This window comes from Pantherophis guttatus, chromosome 10 (genome assembly GCF_059756535.1).
Source record: "Pantherophis guttatus breed Tessera chromosome 10, ASM5975653v1, whole genome shotgun sequence".
In the NCBI taxonomy this organism is placed as follows: Eukaryota; Metazoa; Chordata; class Lepidosauria; order Squamata; family Colubridae; genus Pantherophis; species Pantherophis guttatus.
This window is the reverse complement of record NC_142072.1, coordinates 23,979,881-23,998,479: the sequence shown is the minus strand read 5'-3', so window position 1 is coordinate 23,998,479 and position 18,599 is coordinate 23,979,881. Positions and strand designations below refer to the sequence as shown.

General features: G+C 44.0%; 1 protein-coding gene across 5 annotated transcripts in view; it reads left to right on the top strand.

Annotated features, from left to right (window-relative positions):
• COL9A2 (collagen type IX alpha 2 chain) overlaps positions 1-16,955 on the top strand; it is a 78,229-nt gene extending 61,274 nt beyond the window's left edge. For all 5 annotated transcript variants that reach the window (XM_087876798.1, XM_034413367.2, XM_087876801.1 and 2 more), the window contains 8 exons: positions 2,720-2,755; positions 4,625-4,669; positions 5,754-5,786; positions 6,604-6,750; positions 9,713-9,767; positions 11,105-11,293; positions 13,299-13,376; positions 15,524-16,955. In XM_087876798.1, coding sequence (XP_087732924.1) covers positions 2,720-2,755; positions 4,625-4,669; positions 5,754-5,786; positions 6,604-6,750; positions 9,713-9,767; positions 11,105-11,293; positions 13,299-13,376; positions 15,524-15,723 — 783 coding nt within the window. In that variant the 3' untranslated portion in view covers positions 15,724-16,955. The remainder of the gene's footprint in view (positions 1-2,719; positions 2,756-4,624; positions 4,670-5,753; positions 5,787-6,603; positions 6,751-9,712; positions 9,768-11,104; positions 11,294-13,298; positions 13,377-15,523) is intronic.
• Positions 16,956-18,599: the final 1,644 nt, after the last annotated feature.

The window sequence follows — 18,599 nt, the reverse complement described above, 5'->3', positions numbered from 1 at the left end:
AGGATACAAGCAACAAAGTTACAGTCATACAGTCATAAGTGGGAGGAGATGGGTGATAGGAACGATGAGAAGATTAATAGTAATGCAGACTTAGTAAATAGTTTGACAGAGTTGAGGGATTTATTTGTTTAGCAGAGTGATGGCATTCGTGGAAAAACTGTTCTTGTGTCTAGTTGTTCTGGTGTGCAGTGCTCTATAGCGTCGTTTTGAGGGTAGGAGTTATGTCCAGGATGCGAGGGGTCTGTAAATATTTTCACAGCCCTCTTTTTGACTCGTGCAGTATACAGGTCCTCAATGGAAGGCAGCTTGGTAGCCATTGTTTTTTCTGCAGTTCTAATGATCCTCTGAAGTCTGTGCCTGTTTTGTTGGGTTGCAGAACCAGAGGGGAGGAGATGCTGCTTAGAGAACAGATTTGTTTTTCTTTTAACAACGCTGTAATCCCTTGCATCAGGATGGAGTCAGAGCAACTGAACGGAGCTCAAGAGTTTACTGGCCGGATGCCCTTCCTGGTGCCTAGGTGGAGTTTACAACACACAATTACTCATTGCACCCAAAGAGAGAAATATCTGCCGCTACCTAGGATCAAACTCATAGCCTCCTGATTGTGAGGCGAGAACTCCACCTCTAAGCCACCACACTGCTCTGCCTAGAGAACAGATAAGAGAGGGAATAACCCATGCTGCATAATGGGTGGAGAAAGAGGGTCAGAAAGAAGGCCCTTCCTAAGTTCTCGGGTTCAAAAGGTGATTTGTACTTGCAATATTCTGTTTACGCAGACTTACAGTAAAGTACAATTAATTGATCTGGTTGTGGTTGAGGGTTCATTCTCCAAGCTCCTGGTTTGGTTCCTGAACATTTCATTACCAGGCTAGGTAACATCTTCAGTGGAATTTAGGAGGTGTCAGTGTCATTTTACTTCTGTTTATAAGGGCTTCAGGTGTGGGTGTCTCAAGTGAGGGTCTTGTGGTGAGTCATCAGTGAGTCTTGTGATGGGGAGGTGTCATTGCGAGGTGAACTGGTAGTGGGGCAGTGGTAAAATCCATTTTTTTTTACTACCGGTTCTGTGGGCGTGGCTTGGTGGGCGTGGCAAGGGAAGGATACTGCAAAATCTCCATTCCCTCCCCAGTCCTGGGGGAAGGATATTGCAAAATCTCCATTCCCACCCCACTCTGGGGCCAGCGAGAGGTGGTATTTGCTGGTTCTCCAAACTTCTCAAAATTTCTGCTACCGGTTCTCCAGAATTTGTTAGAATCTGCTGGATTTCACCCCTGTGGTAGGGATTGTGTGGGTTGTTTGAGGGTCGGTGCTGTCTCTGGTTGGCTGTGTGGTTGATTTGGAATCTGAGGGGTTCATAGGCTGGTTGTAAATCAATGGGACCTGATGTAATCTCCTTATCAGAAGACACATCACAAAACCCATCACAAGATTCACTGATGACTCACAGCCGGCTCGTCACAAGACCCTCACTTGACATACCCACACCTGAAGCCCTTATAAACAGAAGAACACAGACACCCCCTAACCTCCATTGAAGATGTAACCTAGTCTGGTAACAAAACATTTGGAAACCAACCACAAGCTTGGAGAACCCATCCTCATCCTACCCCTGGGTTACAGATATTTGTCGTCTGGTTGTTTCTTCTTACCTGGTCTAACTGGGAAGGCTTACATCTTTCATTATGCCGCTGCGGATTATGTCCTCTCTTATCTGACCATTTCCTTGGCAGCATCTCTTACCTCCAAGGCAGTGGTGGGTTGCCCCCCGGTTCGGACTGGTTCACAAGAACCGGTAGTAAAACCAGTGGGAAGCTCCGTCCACTGACCCAGACGTCATCATAGGTGATCTGCGCATGCGCAGAAGAGTGTGCATGTGCGAGTATGTGGGCATGATGTGAACCGGTAGTAAAGGTAAATAGAACCCACCCCTGCTTCAAGGTCATTCTCATATAGCATTATATCACTTTGGGCTGTAGCTCTGCCTGCTCCTTTATTCAGCCCTACCACCATCGGCGTACAAGGCAGTTCTTAACACTCTTAGTCCTCATTGAGACCCTGAATGAGCCAAAAAGTGGCTTGTCCTGATCTGGATAACATTGAAGTTGATGGCCCAGAATAGGGACTTGGATTGTTAATTAGAATGCTGCTAGTAAGAACAATATAAGAACCTTGTGGGACAGAGGTGAAATGCTCCTGGTTCGGACCGGTTCGACCGAACCGGTAGTAACGGAGGCCGGTGGTTCAGAGAATTGGTAGCGATGGCGGCACGAGGCTCCACCCACCCGCCCAGTCGTCGTTACTTCCTAGTTTTAACCGGGAAGTAACCTGTTTTTTACCCTCTGTGCATGTGCAGAAGGGTTTGCGCATGCACAAAGAGTCCAAGTGCACACGTGATGTGCGCAAGCAAAGAAAGCATGTGCGCACGGTGTGTGCACTTCCAAATTGGTTGGGAAGGTAAGTAGATTTCACCCCTGTTGTGGGATCAGAATTATTTGGTTTTCTGTAGTAGCCAACCAGCTATCCATTGAAATCCCATAACTGGCATCAGTCTAGTCATTCCCACATGATAGTGGTCATGATTAGGTTATCTAGTTTTCCTGGATATTCAATTTGGGAATTGTGTAGTCCCAAACCATCTGGAATAAACCCATTGAAAACCTTCTCAGAGTACTTGATTCCACATCTTCTAAATTTCATATTTTCCCCCTTTTCTTGTCTGTAGGGCTTCCCGGGAAGAAGTGGATCCAAAGGCAGCATCGTAAGTACATCTGTTGCATTTTTTCCTCCCTTTTAATCATCGTTACTACACAGCTACCCTAGTGAAGCAACCAGCAATTTATTGCCTACTCTTTTGATCATAATTAATTTCTTTTAAGTTTTGTTCTGGCGGTGCCTTCAGCATAAAATATTCCCTAGGCAGCTAACAAAACATACAAAGAGTTATACAATTAATCCATAGAAATCAATGGAGAAACAGCAGCAGATGCAGCCTGGTCAATAACTATGAAATAAATAAGGGAAAACAGAAAGATTTCTGTTAGCTCAGAGAGTCTCGGCACATGCGGGCAAGTGGAAAGATTAAATGGCCTGGGATAACGGAGAAAAACGGGTATCGAATTCTCACAACTGCAGCCCATGTTCCTAGAAGCAAGATTCACATGGGCTTCCTTTAAGGAGCTTTAAGACCAACAATTCAGGGTTAGAATACAGAATCTCGAAGAAGTGAGATAAGAACCCTCCAGCTTTCTTTTATTAATGCATTTATTAAGGCAGGATTTCTCCGAAGCTTTTCAAGGTCTTTTTTTCCCCAAGCAATCTGCACGATGAGCTAAGAATCTGTTTTTGCAAAAAAATCAGCAACGTTTCCCCTCCGATTGGCTGATTATTTGAGTCAACTGCAGCTCAAATGGGCTTCTACGATATGGATTAGGTGGGCTTCCTGCAGCCCTCCCCCCAGAATGCCTTTGCTGCCTCTACACCCCCCCACCCCCCCAGGATCCTTGAAATTACACTGCTGGTATACAATAAAATGGCTGAATTTTGGAGGTTGCAGTTGACTCCTCTTCAAATGGGGAGGAAATGTAACAGGAGGGAGCACCCTTCTACCTAGCCAGCCCCAGCCCCCAAAAAGTGGGCTGACTGAGCTTGACCCTATCAATTCCACCAGCAGATCTAAAGACGGACATGTATAAAAGGGGCGCAGTCAATCATTGCCATGCCCACAATGTTATTTTCATTCTGTTGACTTGAAGCATCAGATCCTGTGGATGTCTCTGTCCAGAGGTCAAGCTATCTCCAAACTTAAAAGTTAAGAAGCATCTTCTCTCTGCTCCAGTAGCTAGAGGGCCTCTCTTCATCTAGGGCAGAGGTCTTCAAACTTGGCAGCTTTAAGACTTGTGGACTTCAACTCCCAGAATTCTCCAGCTGTCCATAAGTCTTTAAGCTGCCAAGTTTGAAGACCTCTGATCTTGGACCTTCCAGATCAGACCTGGGCATTTTATGGTCCCCGGGCCACATCTAGCCCTCTAGATGTCCATGTCTGGTCTGTGTGAGGTCAATTAGAAATAAAAAATAAATAAGTGAGCTGCAGGGGGTGGGAGAAGAAGCCAAGTGGGTCCAATTTTACATAGTCACAGTAGGCTCCTTCAGTTGGCTGGTGGTTGATAGAGGGTGAAGAGAGAAAGCACTTTTCTGTACCTGTGCAGCGCTGCGCCCCTTGCCTAGAGCAGCCTGATGAGGCAGTGGCAGTGGTCATTCCATGAAAGGATTGTGTTAGAGTTTGCAGCAATCCATCCAGCACACAAGTGAAGAATTCAGCAGGATTCACGTATAAAGAAACTTCTTTATATGTAGTAATATAAAGCATGATGCATGTATACAATACCCATGCAGCAGAAACCAGAACTCAGAATCCAGAAGCACAGAATCTATATAATCACAGAAGCAATAATGCAAGGACAAACCAACTCTTTTATACATAACAGTCAAGCTAAGCCACACCCAGTCTCCAAACTGTCTGAGTCACCAAACAGTCCCCATTGGCTGACCTGTTGCCATGTCTATTCCAATTCATGAACTCTTATACACTGACAGGCTGTTATTATGGCTTATTCTTCTTTTCTCATAGGGGAATCCTGGTGTTGAAGGCCTTTCTGGAGGAAAGGGGCAGAAGGTGAGAAGATCTACAGCAAAGTTTCTTAATCTCAGCTCTTTTAACAGGGATGGACTTCAATACCCAGAATTCTCCAGCCAGCAGGCGGAAGTTGAAGTCCATCCCTCTTAATTATTAACGAGCAATTTCCAGAAATGATTAAGTAAGGAAATAGATGACTCTAGTATCCTTTCAAAGGGGCTGACTGTTGTTTGAGTGAAAGAGGGCTATTCCCTTGGCTCCCAGAGCTCTGTACCTGCTGGAGACCATGTCTTACAGTCTCCTGATGGAGAGCTGCTGTCTGGAGTTAATGTGGGTGATCCTGTGTCCTCTCCGTGTCCAGAGAGGAATTCTTAGAAGCTGGTTAATTTGCCAGCTCCTTGATAGAATAACAGAGTTGGAAGATACCTTGGAGGTATTCTACTCCAACCTCCTCAAGCAGGAGGCCCTATATCCGTGATGGCGAACCTATGGCATATGTGCCACAGGTGGCACGCAGAGCCCTCTCCGTGGGCACGTGAGCCCAGCTCAGCTCCATCCTGCATGCACACATGCCTCCTGCCGGCCAGCTGATTTTTGGGTCTCTGCCACGCATGCGGAACGGGGGGGCACATACGGGAGATGTGTGCTCATGCTGAGGCCAAGGGGGTCGTGCACGCATGCGGGGGGAATGGGGGGTTCCCCGCGGCCCATTTTTGGTCCCAGGAGGCTGCAGGGAGGCCTGCTAGGCCCAAAACTGAATGGGGGGGGTTGCACATGCATGCGTGAGGGGGTGGGGGGGAGCACTGGGGGTCATGCGCATGGGGGCAGGGTGGGGTGTTGCGCATGCATGCGTGGTGGTCGTAGAGCGGGGGGTGTCGTGCATTGCATTATGGGTGCAGACACTTTCGACACGCGATGACAAAAAGGTTAGCCATCACTGCCCTATACCCTTTCAGACAAGTGGCTGTCCAGTCTCTTCTTAAAAGCCTCCAGTGATGGAGCACCCACTGCTTCTGAAGGCAACTTCTGTTCCACTGGTTAATTGTTCTTCCCCAGAAGTCTCAAAACCTCTTTACCTATTTGGAGCCTCACCTAAACATTTCTCTTTGTTCTTTATTTTTAGGGTGAATTGGGGGAACCTGGACCAAAGGGGCAGGTAATTATTTGCTATTGTATCTTATTTTGAACAGTGTGGTTTATCTTGGGTATCCACATATATATATAAATATGGAAAAATATATAACTTTTATGATTGGGGATGAGAAATAATTGTTCTTATGGGGAAAAAGAGGCTTGAATAATGGGTTACTTATGCTAAGAACAAAATGATAATTTTGGTGGATCTGCAACTTTATATAAAAATAGTTTTTATATCTCTGTAGCTTATCCCTTGCATGCACTATATAATTGCACTGTTTTACATTTTTAACACCTTCAAATAGCAAAGAATAAAAAATTGATAATAAATGTTAAGGCAAACATCAGGCAATTTTCTTTAACATAATACAAAGCCACGTTTGTTACTCGCTGGAAGATTTTTGCATCAATGATTTTTAAAATAGCTGGATCTTTTCTTTCTTTCTTTTTTTTCCCTTTCCTCTCAGGACGCCTTTCTCACTTTTAAAAATTATTGGAGGATCCCAAAAGAGTTTTTTGTTTATATGAGTTATACTTTTTGATATTTACCGCATTAAAAATTAAAATGGATGCATCTGTTTCTAGTTTTGCTTCTCACCGTTTGATGGGATTTTAATACAGGCGGTGCTCAGTTAATGACTGTAATTGGGCCCAGCAACTCACTTGCTAAGTGAAAAAATCCCATGACTATGTCAACTTACAATGACACTTCCAGCAGTTCCACTTCCGATTGTTAATTGAATCATGGGCACACCCGCTGGGGAATTCTGGGAGTTGAAGTCCACACATCTTAAAGTTGCTGAGATTAAGAACCACTGCTCTTGTCCTTTTCACAGCCAGGCATCCGTGGGGAGCCTGGTTTTCCTGGACCTCCTGGAGACATCGGAGCACCTGGAGTCAGAGGTTTCCCAGGACCTCCTGGCCCTCGAGGACCTAATGGGGAACGTGGTGTACCTGGAATGCCTGGGTTGCGAGGTGCCCCGGTAAGTAAATGTCATAAAAGTTCCATGTCGTGGTGGCATGCCACCACAGAGCTGGCCTATCGGCAGTTAGGTGGCTCAGTTGCTAAGACACTTGAGCTTGTCGATCAGAAAGGTCAGCAGTTCGGCAGTTCGAATCCCTAGTACAAGTCTCCTGCGTGAGCAGGGAGTTGGACTCGGGTGAAATCCAGCAGGTTCTGACAAGTTCTGGAGAACCGGTAGTGGAAATTTTGAGCAGTTCGGAGAACCGGTAGTGGAAATTTTGAGTAGTTCAGAGAACCGGCAAGTACCACCTCTGGCTAGCCCCAGAGTGGGGTGGGAATGGAGATTTTGCAATATCCTTTCCCCAGGAGTGGGGAGGGAATGGGGATTTTGCAGTATCCTTCCCCTGGAGTGGGGAGGGAATGGAGGTTTTGCAATATCCTTCCCCTGGAGTAGGGTGGGAATGAAGATTTTTCAGTATCCTTCCCCTTTCCTGCCCACCAAGCCACACCCACAGAACTGGTAGTAAAAAAAATTGGATTTCCCCACTGGTTGGACTAGATGACCTCCAAGATCCCTTCCAGCTCTTGTTACTGTTAACTATAAAATGTACAGACTTGAAGTTCAGAATTCTTTATCCTGTGTGGCCGTTGAGGAGAATTTTAGGGGTTCATTTCCACGCCCTCTGAAGGATGGTGTCAACCTGTTATATACCTCACTACAGAAGAGTAGATCTCTAAGATCTTTTTTTTCTTTTAAGATCTACTGAGGAGGTTTCATTATGGGCCTGTGCATGCAAGTTCTGTCTTCTAATTAAGTATCATCATCTTAGGCAGAATTTTTCTGGCATGGAATTGTGGCATGAAAAGGGGGAGTATCAGGGGTGAAATGCTCCCGGTTCGGACCGGATCGCCCGATCCGGTAGCGATGGAGGCAGGTGGTTCGGAGAACTGGTAGCAAAAATCCCTGCCCCCCCCATTGCCCAGCTGAGCTGCGCAATCAACAGAGGCTTTCTTTTAAATTTTAAAAAGCATTTTTTCTACAACCTCTTCAGTGGAAAAAATGCTTTTAGAAGTAAAAAAAAAAGCCTCTGATGATCGTGCGGCTCAACTGGAATCGTCAGAGGCATTTAAAAGAAAAAAACCCTTTTTTTTCTTTTAAATGCCTCTGACGATCCCAGCTGAGTTGCCTGATTGGCAGAGGCTTTTTAAAAAAGTCTCTGCCGGTCAGGCAACTCAGCTGGGATCGTCAGAGCCTTTTGAAAGCATTTTTTTACAACCTCTTCACCGAAGAGGTTGTAGAAAAAATGGTTTTAAAAGTAAAAAAAAAAACCATTGGCCACGCCCACCCAGTCACATTAACCCCCCCTTCCCACCAAGCCACGCCCACAGAACTGGTAGTAACAAATTTTAGATTTCACCACTGGGGAGTACTGACCTTACTTAGGATACTTGTCAAAGATTAGTGTGCTACTGCTCTGACCTGTCCTTCCAATTGCAGGGTGCCTCTTTCATTGGGTGACTCAACCCTTCCCCCTTCAGAGGTTCAGTCTTCGAGGGGGCTGCCCACTCCAACTTGGAACGAGTCCCCTGAAATGAGTCTGCTTTGGAAGGACTTTGATCCTTGACTTTTGAGAGCCATTTCATTACTGCGAAAAAAGCAGACTGTTTGGCAGGTCTCTTCTGAGGTGCCTCTGCACAAGTCCCTTCTCACAGAGATAATCTGCTAGATGCAGAGACGTTCCTCCAGACTGCCAGCATTTAAATGCAATTTCACTTTCATGAAAGATATTCTGGCGAAGCACCAGGACTACAAGCGGTGTAAGTGAAGGATCTTCAGGAGTAGGAAAATATGGTTCTTAGCATTCCTCTTGAAACCATGTAAGCTGAAGTCAAGGACCTTCTGCTTACGTGGTTGCAAGAGGAATGCTAAGCACCATAACTTCCTATTCCTGATTTTTTTGGAATGTTTTAATTAAACTATAGCAACATCTCTCTGTCTTTCTCTCTCCCTCTCCCCCTCTTTCTCTTTCTTTCTCTCTCTCTCCCTATCTCTGTCTCAGTCATCTCAATCATCTCTGTCTATACATACAGTATATACTGATACCAATGCATATACATATACATATAAATACCGTATTTTATGGAGTATAAGATGCACTCAACAATGAACTAAAGGGCCACCATCAGTGAGCTGTTGGACAGCATTACTTGGTCCGTTGTGTGGATGTTTGGGTGGTTTAGTGGTGGGGAATTGTGGTGGGTGGGGGTGTGTTTGGGGATTGTCATGTGAGTTGCGTCTGGTCTCTGGGTGTTAAGTGAATTTCGTTGTATGGGTATACTGTGCATGCACGTACAGTGACAATAAAGTTGTTGTTATTACCATGTTTCCCCGAAAATAAGACCCTGTCTTATATTTCTTTGAACCCTGAAATAAGCGCTTGGCCTTATTTTCATGGAGGTCTTATTATTTTGGGGTGCGTGGAGCAAGACGGGGCTCCTCTTGCCATCTTACCTGATTTCCAGCTCTGTGTTTAAATATTTTCAGGAAGGCTTATTTTCGGGGGGAGGGGGCTTATTTTAGTGCATGCTCTCAAAAGCCTTATTGGACTTATTATCAGGGGATGTCTTATTTTCGGGGAAACAGGGTATTATTATTATCATTATTATTATTATTATCATCATCATCATCATCATCATCTATCCAGCATATAAATTTCCACTAAAAAGCATCTGTGGCTGAAGATTTCTGGGTGTGGGGTGTGGGGGTGGGGAAAGGAATGACAGGATCGAGCCCAGATGCTGGTAGGCAATTGAAGACTTAAAGCAGACCAGTTTTTTTACAGACACCGCTTGAGTATAATAAACTTGAAGCCTCCCTGCGGGGATCTCAGGTCCTGACAAACTGATTTAAGAGTGTTGTGGTTGCTGGCGTGATGATGTAGGAGAAGATCACAATCCTCGGCTTCTCTTCCATTCTCCAGGGCAGGGACACCGGAGATCAGCATATTGTTGATGTCGTGATCAAGATGCTACAAGGTCAGTGTATCAAAAGGGCACCACTGGCCAAACCACACGCTAACCAGTGTGATGACCCAGGGCCAAATGGAAATTAAAGCTCATGAATCAAATACCACAAACTTGGCAGTGATTGATCCCTCTGGGCCTGGCACTCGTCTGGAGACGTATTTGGGGGTTGCAGCTGGGTTTCCTGATTGACGTTATGTGACATCCCTCGAAATGTGTGACTTTTTTAGCATGTTTCATTGCAATGGGCTTGTGTGAACCTCCATCCTCGTGCTTAAAAGCCATCCCCAATTCTCCCTAACTACAGCCTGAATTTTGCCCCATTGAAATTCTGCTGGCCAGTTTTTAGTACCATCTAAGTCAGGGTGGAGAACAAGGCCCCTTTATGTCTTGTGGACTTCAACTCCCAGAATTCCTGAGCCAGCCATTTTAATATGTAAGACTCAGGATCTAAGGCAGGAATGGGGAACGATGGCCCTTTTTATGATTTGTGGACTTGCAACTCCCAGGATTCCTGAGCCACCATGACTGGCTCAGGAATTCTGGGAGTTGAAGTCCACAAGTCATAAAAGGGCCATCGTACCCGACCCCTGATCTAAGCAGAGGCAATCCCTAGTCAATATTGCCCAGGCTCAGAAGCTAAGCAGGATCAATTCCTGAAGGAAGAACCATCAGGGAATACAAAAGCTATAGGCTAGATTGGGAGGTTGAAAAAAGAAACGTACTGTGTTTCCCCGAAAATAAGACCCTGTCTTATATTGTTTTGAACCTCAAAATAAGCGCTTGGCCTTATTTTCGGGGAGGTCTTATTATTTTGGGGCGCGTGGAGCAAGATGGGGCTCTTCTTGCCATATTACCTGATTTCCAGCTCTGCATTTAAATATTTTCGGGGAGGGCTTATTTCAGTACATGTGCTCAAAAGCCCGATTAGGCTTATTATCAGGGGATGTCTTATTTTCGGGGAAACAGGGTACAACTATTCCATATTCATATCTTCCAAGTTCCCAGGAATCAAGCAGCAGTTACAGAATACCTGGTTACCTGGTTATGATTTAATCCATTTTCTGAATGTCTACTTCAGTAACTTGAATCGTAAGCTAATAAACTAGCCAGGTTCGTATAAAACATTAATCTAGAAATCGTTGAACCGAATGAAAACTAATCCAGCTCATCATGTTGTGCAAATACAGCTGCTAGGATGGTAATTAACGCCGTTGTGTAAACACAGCTGTTGAGGAGCAAAGTACATTTGTGGAGAAACATGCCTTCACGGTCAACCTCTTGAATTTGGGAAGGATGGCGGAAGACACCTGGGAGATGAAGCTTCTCTTTTCATCTTTGCCTTCCAGAACAACTGGCCGAGTTAGCTGTGAGTGCGAAAAGAGAAACTTTGGGTGGAAGCGGCATGATGGGACCACCCGGCCCTCCAGGGCCTCCTGGACCACCTGGCTCCCAAGGCCCCCACGGACATCCTGGTTCCCGTGGTCTTCCAGGAATCCTAGGAGCTGTTGGACAGATAGGCAACACTGGACCCAAAGGTAGGTAGAGGTCTTGGCATGGGAACCTCATGTAAGGTTTTGTTATCTGATGAGGGCTTAGAAGACGTGAATAGACACCTGCAAATTTATTCCTGATCAACGTGAAGAACTTTATCCTTGAAGTTCCCAGAAAAACCGTTAGAAAGAAATTACAAAATAGCCCATCCAATTCTTTAGGAAACATGTGGGTTCTAAATAGGGAATTCTTCCTTTGCCAAACCTTTCAACAAATCTTGCTAAAGAAGACTTGATTCATACTGGGAGAAGAATTACTCTCACCAAGAGTCAAGTGCCCAAAAGCTAGATGCCTCATCTCTACTTATTGTTTATTAACAACATCTGGAATTAATTGCCTAGAGCAGGGGTTTCCAACCTTGTCAACTGTAAGACTTGTGGACTTCAGCTCCCAGAATTCCTCAGCCAGCTTTGCTGAGGAATTCTGGGAGTTGAAGTCCACAAGTCTTAAAGTTGACAAGGTTGGAGACCCCTGGCCTAGAGAATCTTGCCAGGAACATCTGTTCAATCCCTTAATATTTTGGATGGCACCTTTATCTTGGTGCCACTGAAAATTCATCCTGAACTGAATTCAGCCTCTACCACTTAGGATTCCACAGTGGATCCTCCTATTCTCCCGTTTTCAGTCTCACATGCTGTGAAAGTTTTGTTTTGTTTTTCCATTATAAATCATGTTATTGGGAGTTGTCATCCCAGTATAATTGCAGGATATCAAAAAAGGTTCCTGAAGTATTTTCTAAATAGAACCTGCATAATCCATCCAAGCACCAGAAACAGCTAAGGATTTCTATGGATTACATTTTATAGATCAGTTACTTAGAGATAAGGGCTAGTGTCAGGTCTTAGAGGTGGCTCTGATCAGACTCCATATTTTGGAATTATATGGATAAAGGCTATAATAACAGATTCTTAGAGATTCAGTTTGGTGTAATGGTTAAGGAACCAGTCTAGAAACAGAAGGTTGTGAGTTCTAGTTCTGCGTTAGGCACAATTCCAACTGGGTGATCTTGGGCCAGTCATTCTCTCTTAGCCCTAGGAAGGATGCAGTGGTAAACCACTTCTAAAATCATTGCCAAGAAAACTGTAGGAACTTGTCCAGGCAGTCATCAGGAGTCAGCATTTACCAGAAGCCACCAAACAAACCACAGAATTTTAAAAACCTGGTTATTTTTCTCCTTTTCCCCCTATTACACTCCAGTGAATTAGGGTGGAGCCAACCTGAGCTTCTTCCAAGTGTTTTCTCTCTGTCCTGGATTTATTTATTTATTTATTTTATTTATTTATTTTGTCAAGTACATATTAGATAATATATATAAGTATAAACATAATTTGAATACATGAAAAGAGTAAGTAAAAAGGAATATTAGGACAGGGACGGAAGGCACGCTGGTGCTCTTATGCACACCCCTTACAGACCTCTTGGGAATGGGGTGAGGTCAACAGTAGACAGTCTAAGGTTAAAGTTTTGGGGGTTTGGGGATGAAACCACAGAGTCAGGTAGTGCATTCCAGGCATTGACCACTCTATTACTGAAGTCGTATTTTCTGCAATCGAGTTTGGAACGGTTCACTTTAAGTGTGTATCTATTGTATGCTCATGTATTGTTGTGGTTGAAGCTGAAGTAGTCATTGACAGGTAGGATATTGTAGCAGATGATTTTATGAGCTATGCTTAGGTCATACCAAAGACGATGTAGTTCTAAGTTTTCTAAACCCAGAATTTCAAGTCTGGTGACATAAGGTATTTTGTTACGAGCAGAGGAGTGGAGGACTCTTCTTGTGAAATATTTCTGGACACGCTCAATTGTATTAATGTCTGATATGCAGTGTGGGTTCCATTTAAATGTTCCATTTAAAACATGTTTTTGTTTTTGAAATCCCTGTGGCTGTCTTTTAATTAGAAAGAACTGGAAAGGAGGTCCAGTCAAACAGTAGGTCTACAAAATGTGAATCTAATAAGAGTTAACGTTTGTGGTTTCCTTATCCCACAGGAAAGAGGGGTGAGAAAGGAGACCAGGGAGAACCTGGCCGTGGACATCAAGGGATGCCAGGGCCTCCAGGCATACCAGGTGAGAGGATCCTTTGAGTTACCTTGAGAGAAACAGGCCTGTAAGTTTGGGTTCCACCTCCAAGTGTGGAATAACTTCTAGAATTCCCAGTCATTCTAGCTAATCACTACACGGGATATCCTTGGAGGACATTCAGAGCCATTCAGGGTCACCTTTTAGGGGAGATGGGTGGCATAAAGATTAATAAATAAAATAAATAGTTGTGGAAAAGTTCCATCTCCAGACACTGCACAAAATAAACCACAGGTGGATCTTTTGCAGTTTTAGAGAAAGCGCTGATATGTTTACAGCTATGGATTTGAGGTCATAAAATCAGTGCAGTGTAACTCTCTTTATAGCATAGCAGTTTCCCTAGAGAAAGATTTTGTTGTCTCTTCAGTGGGAAAGAGGAAAGGAATTGTTCAATCATTTTTCATGGTGGGAGGGATGAAGGAGTTGCTGTCACAAAAAGGTCTGGAGGAGATGACTTTGGGGGATGTTATACATCTTCATTTAGTTATGGATACGATAGATTTTGTACTTACAAGAAAGGAGTGAAAGATCTATATCTGGAGAAGTAGAACAGTGGTAAGAAGAAACAATGGCAGAAGAGACCTTGGGCTATAGAGGCTCTTTGGTGATGTCTAGCTTCACCGTAATTCATTCATTCATTTCATTTATTAGATTTGTATACCGCCCTACTCCCGAAGGACTCAGGGCGGTGAACAGGCACAGAATAAAACACATAAATACAAAAGTTAAAAAACATAATTAAAACCAAATTAAATAATTTCGCCCGAGACAATTAAAATTCCCAATAATTTAAAAACAAATTAAAATTTCAGTTTAAAAAATTTAAAAGAAAGGGGAGAAAATTAGGCCAGGCTGGCCTGCTGGAATAGGAGGGTCTTAAGAGCACGGCAGAAAGTGCGCAGATCCGGGATCCTCCGTATCTCCAGGGGGAGCTCGTTCCAGATAGTAGGTGCCCCCACAGAGAAGGCCCTCCCCCTGGGGGCCGCCAGTCGACATTATTTGGCTGACGGCACCTGGAGGAGCCCCTCTCTATGAGAGCATACCGGCCGGTGGAAGGCTGTTTGTGGTAGTAGGCGGTCCTGTAAATAACCAGGTCCTAAGCCATGGAGCGCTCTAAAGGTGGTAACCAAAACCTTGAAGCGCACCCGGAAGACCACCAGGAGCCAGTGCAGCTCGCGCAGGAGAGGTGTCACACAGGAGCACCATGTTGCTCCCATAACCATCCGCGCGGCCGCACTCTGCGCCAGTTGGAGCCTCTGGGTGTTCCTCAAGGGTAGTAATGTCTTCTGCCCACCACTGCTTTCTAAACCAGGGATCTCCAACCGTGGCAACTTTAAGACTTGTGGACTTCAACTCCCAGAATTCCTCAGCCAGCTAGCTGTGGAATTCTGGGAGTTGAAGCAGGGGTGAAATCCAGCAGGTTCTGACAGGTTCTGGAGAACCAGTAGCGGAAATTTTGAGTAGTTCGGAGAACTGGCAAATACCACCTCTGGCTGGCCCCAGAGTGGGGTGGGAATGGGGATTTTGCAATATCCTTCCCCCAGGAGTGGGGAGGGAATGGGGATTTTGCAGTATCCTTCCCCCTAGAGTGGGGAGGGAATGGGGATTTTGCAGTATCCTTCCCCTGGAGTGGGGTGGGAATGGAGATTTTGCAGTAATCTGCCATGCCCACCAAGCCACGCCCACAGAACCGCTAGTAAAAAAAATTGGATTTCACCACTGAATTGAAGCCCACAAGTCTTAAAGTTGCCAAGATTGGAGACCTCTGTTCTAAACAATTGATATCAAGGGCTCTCAGGTCCAGGTAGAAACTGTTGGAGCTCTCAAGGGATGTCAGTCTGCATGTTCTTTCTTCACCAGACCTGAAGCATTGGCCATTAGGAGCTAGCTGGCCTCCAGTTTACATCATCTTGGGTGTTAGATTTTGTTTGTTGCATGTCCAGGTTCTGTTATTCAGGCCTTCTTTCCTGAAAGGTGATGGCAGTAAGTACATGGCTACTAGAATATGAATTCTGAGACTTCACCCAAGTCTTTTTAGGTGGTTATGGGGCCTTTAGAACTTTGAGAAGCAATAGTGGTTGTGGAAGAGGGTAAGGCACGCAATCATAAACTGTACATGGTTTCATTTTTTCCAGGTCCCCCTGGTCAACCTGGTCAAGCTCTCAATGGCAAACATGGAGAGCGAGGTGTTCCAGGTGCTCCAGGAGAAGCAGGACGTGCTGGTTTACCTGGGCCTTCTGGCCTCCCTGGGTTTTGCGAGGCAGTCGTCTGCCTTGGGGCCTCTGCCTCAGCTCAGCTAACTGAAGTCGGTTCTGTCAAAGGACCTTCGTACTGAATGCTGTCAAGGGAAAGGGCTCCAGGGTTGACATCGCTGATTCGTCAGAAGCTTCACTTCTCAGAAGCATTAAGCAACAAACACACCAGGACTGGGCCCAAAGAGATGTGAAAGCCACCAACCCAAAACCTCTTGACTGATGAGAAACCTTTGCTTGGATCTCAGCAGCCACGCATATGTAGTCGCCTTTGTTGGTGAGAAGACACTTGGACATTCTGAGTGGCGCCAAATAGAGATACATGCAAACATTGCTGGCATCTTAGATCAAGCTTGAGTTTCTCATTGAAGGGTTGCTTCTTTTTTATTGATAAGAAATCATACAATCCCTCCCCTAACCCCCCAAAAAATGTATATGCTATTTTGAGGAAATGAGGGAAAATTCTCATTTTGGGCCCCAATAATTTTTTTGAGGTAGAGTTCCACATGGTAGCTTTTTTTTTTTTTATGTTTATGGGGTCCTTGGTGCTCCCTGAGCTTGGTTGTTTTCTTGCAGACGTTTCATTACCCATCTAGGTAACACCATCAGTTCTAGAAGGGACTAGGGCAAACCCTACTCTCTTCTAGCACCAAAGATGTTACTAAGTTTGGTAATGAAACATCCTTAAGAAAACAACCAAGCCCAAAAAACACCAAGGAACCCGCAGTTCAGCCTTGAAATAGCCTCTTCTAAAGTTTTTAATCTGTTCAGATATTTATATGATCTATGGACTATGTGGGAGAAATTCAAAATTCAGACAGAAAAAAAAAATCCTTCAAAAATTGTATTATTCTTGTTATGTCCGTGAGTTTTTTTAAAAATCACTTGAGGTTTACTTCTTACAAACACATAGTAAAATATGTTACAAGATGTCTCCTTAAGCAAAATCTCATGAGTGAATTGAGATAATTCTTGATTTACTGCCTCCCCCTCCATACTCCCATCATTTCAGCTGCTTTTGTACCAAGTGTCTAATTTCTTAACGTTTTGGCCAATTATATATTATTATATCAAGTTGGTTGATGGGATTGATCTGTCCAAATTAATTGCATTTTTAATTACAACATTATCCTTTTTGATATCCCTTTTTATTATAGTTATTATTTAATGATATACAATACTCAGTCTGAGTCATCTTCCCAAAGTTGTAAATCTTTGTAAAATAAGGGTTTTTAAAGTAAATGCTAATTAAAAAATATTTTTTTCTCCACGAAAGAAAACAAACAACATGAAGAATGAATATCAATGAACCTAACAGTTGTGTCCGATTCTCTTGATTTAACAGGCTTGTAAAACAGTTATTCTTCACTAATTATTCTTGTAAGTTGATTAATCATCTTCATGAAAAAAAATTGGATCTTGATATTATTCTAGATGTCTGCTTGGATTACTCTGGAGGAACCTTTTAGTTTGGTCACTACACTATAAAATAAGTTCAGACTCTAGAAGGAGTGCAGAGAATCAAGATGATAAGGGGACTGGAGACTAAAACATATGAAGAACGGTTACAGGAACTGGGCATGGCTAGCCTAGTGAAGAGAAGGACCAGGGGAGACAGGATAGCAGTGTTCCAATATTTGAGGGGCTGCCACAGAGAGGAGGAAGGGGGTCAAGCTATTTTCCAAGGCACCTGAAGGCCAGACACGGAATAATGGATGGAAACTGATCAAGGAGAGATTCAACCTAGAAATAAGGAGGAACTTTCTGACAGTGAGAACAATCAACCAGTGGAACAGAAGTTGCCTTCAACAGTTGTGGGAGCTTCATCACTGGAGGCTTTCAAGAAGAGACTGGACTGCCATCTCTCAGAAATGGTGTAGGGCCTCCTGCTTGGGTGGGTGTTTGGACTAGATGACCTACAAGTCCCTTCCAACTTTGTTATTCTTAACTTAAATATATAAGTTCTGTGAAAGTTAAGTGATGAAGAGAAGTCACGATGCCTACGGTATATGGAGGAAAATAGGAACTTTTAGTCAAGACTTGAAATAACTGCTAATTTCCTAATTCCAATTTTATAACCCATTTGGGGAAAAAGTTGTGTTTCTCATCACTCAGTGCCACAACTGTGGCCCTCCATACATTGGAAAGCTCTGTGTTCACCCAACCCCTGTAATGTGCTAACAGGTCTGAATTAGACAAGTCCATGTCAGAGTTCCTTGCAAAAATCAAATCCAGAAGCACACACAGATAACTGTTTCAGCTGGATTCATTAACTTCTTTATATACATAACAACAGATGAAGTATTTACAATACCAATATAGATTATTCTTCAACGTAGTAGCAGTTACAACACAAGGCAGGAGAGAACAGTTAGTTTCATTTCAGCAGAGCAAACAGCATGCACAGACTGCTTAGTTTCAGTTCCAAAGCTGAGCACAGAGTTTAATACAAAGAGAGCCTCCTCTATACAGGGCAGTTAAGCTTCCGCACAAGCCACGCCCAGACTTCTAGCTTAAGTTTCTGTTTCTAAAGTATTCATTGGCTGATCTATTCCAGTCCATGAATATTCATACTCTGACAGTCCATCTCTGCACATCAGGGAACATAGGCGTCATTGTTAAGAGGTGGTTGTGTAGGTGTTGCATTTAATACATCTACAAATGTTCATTCTGGCTAGGGAGTGCTCAGACAGCAAAAAACAGAACAGGAAGCTGGATCAACCAATCAGAACACATATATACACTTGCGTACAACACAGAGTTGGGATTCAGGAAATGTTTGCATTGGCCCATCTTCAGCCCTCTGAAACCCCTGTTTACCCATCAACCCCTTTGCAACGTAGTTATGTGGCGATAATTATGGCAAGGTAACTCTAAATCGGCCTCTAGTTACCAAACTGACATAAGACTTCTAACATAGTTTAGCGCCGGCATGTAAATGTGACCTAAACTTGAAATT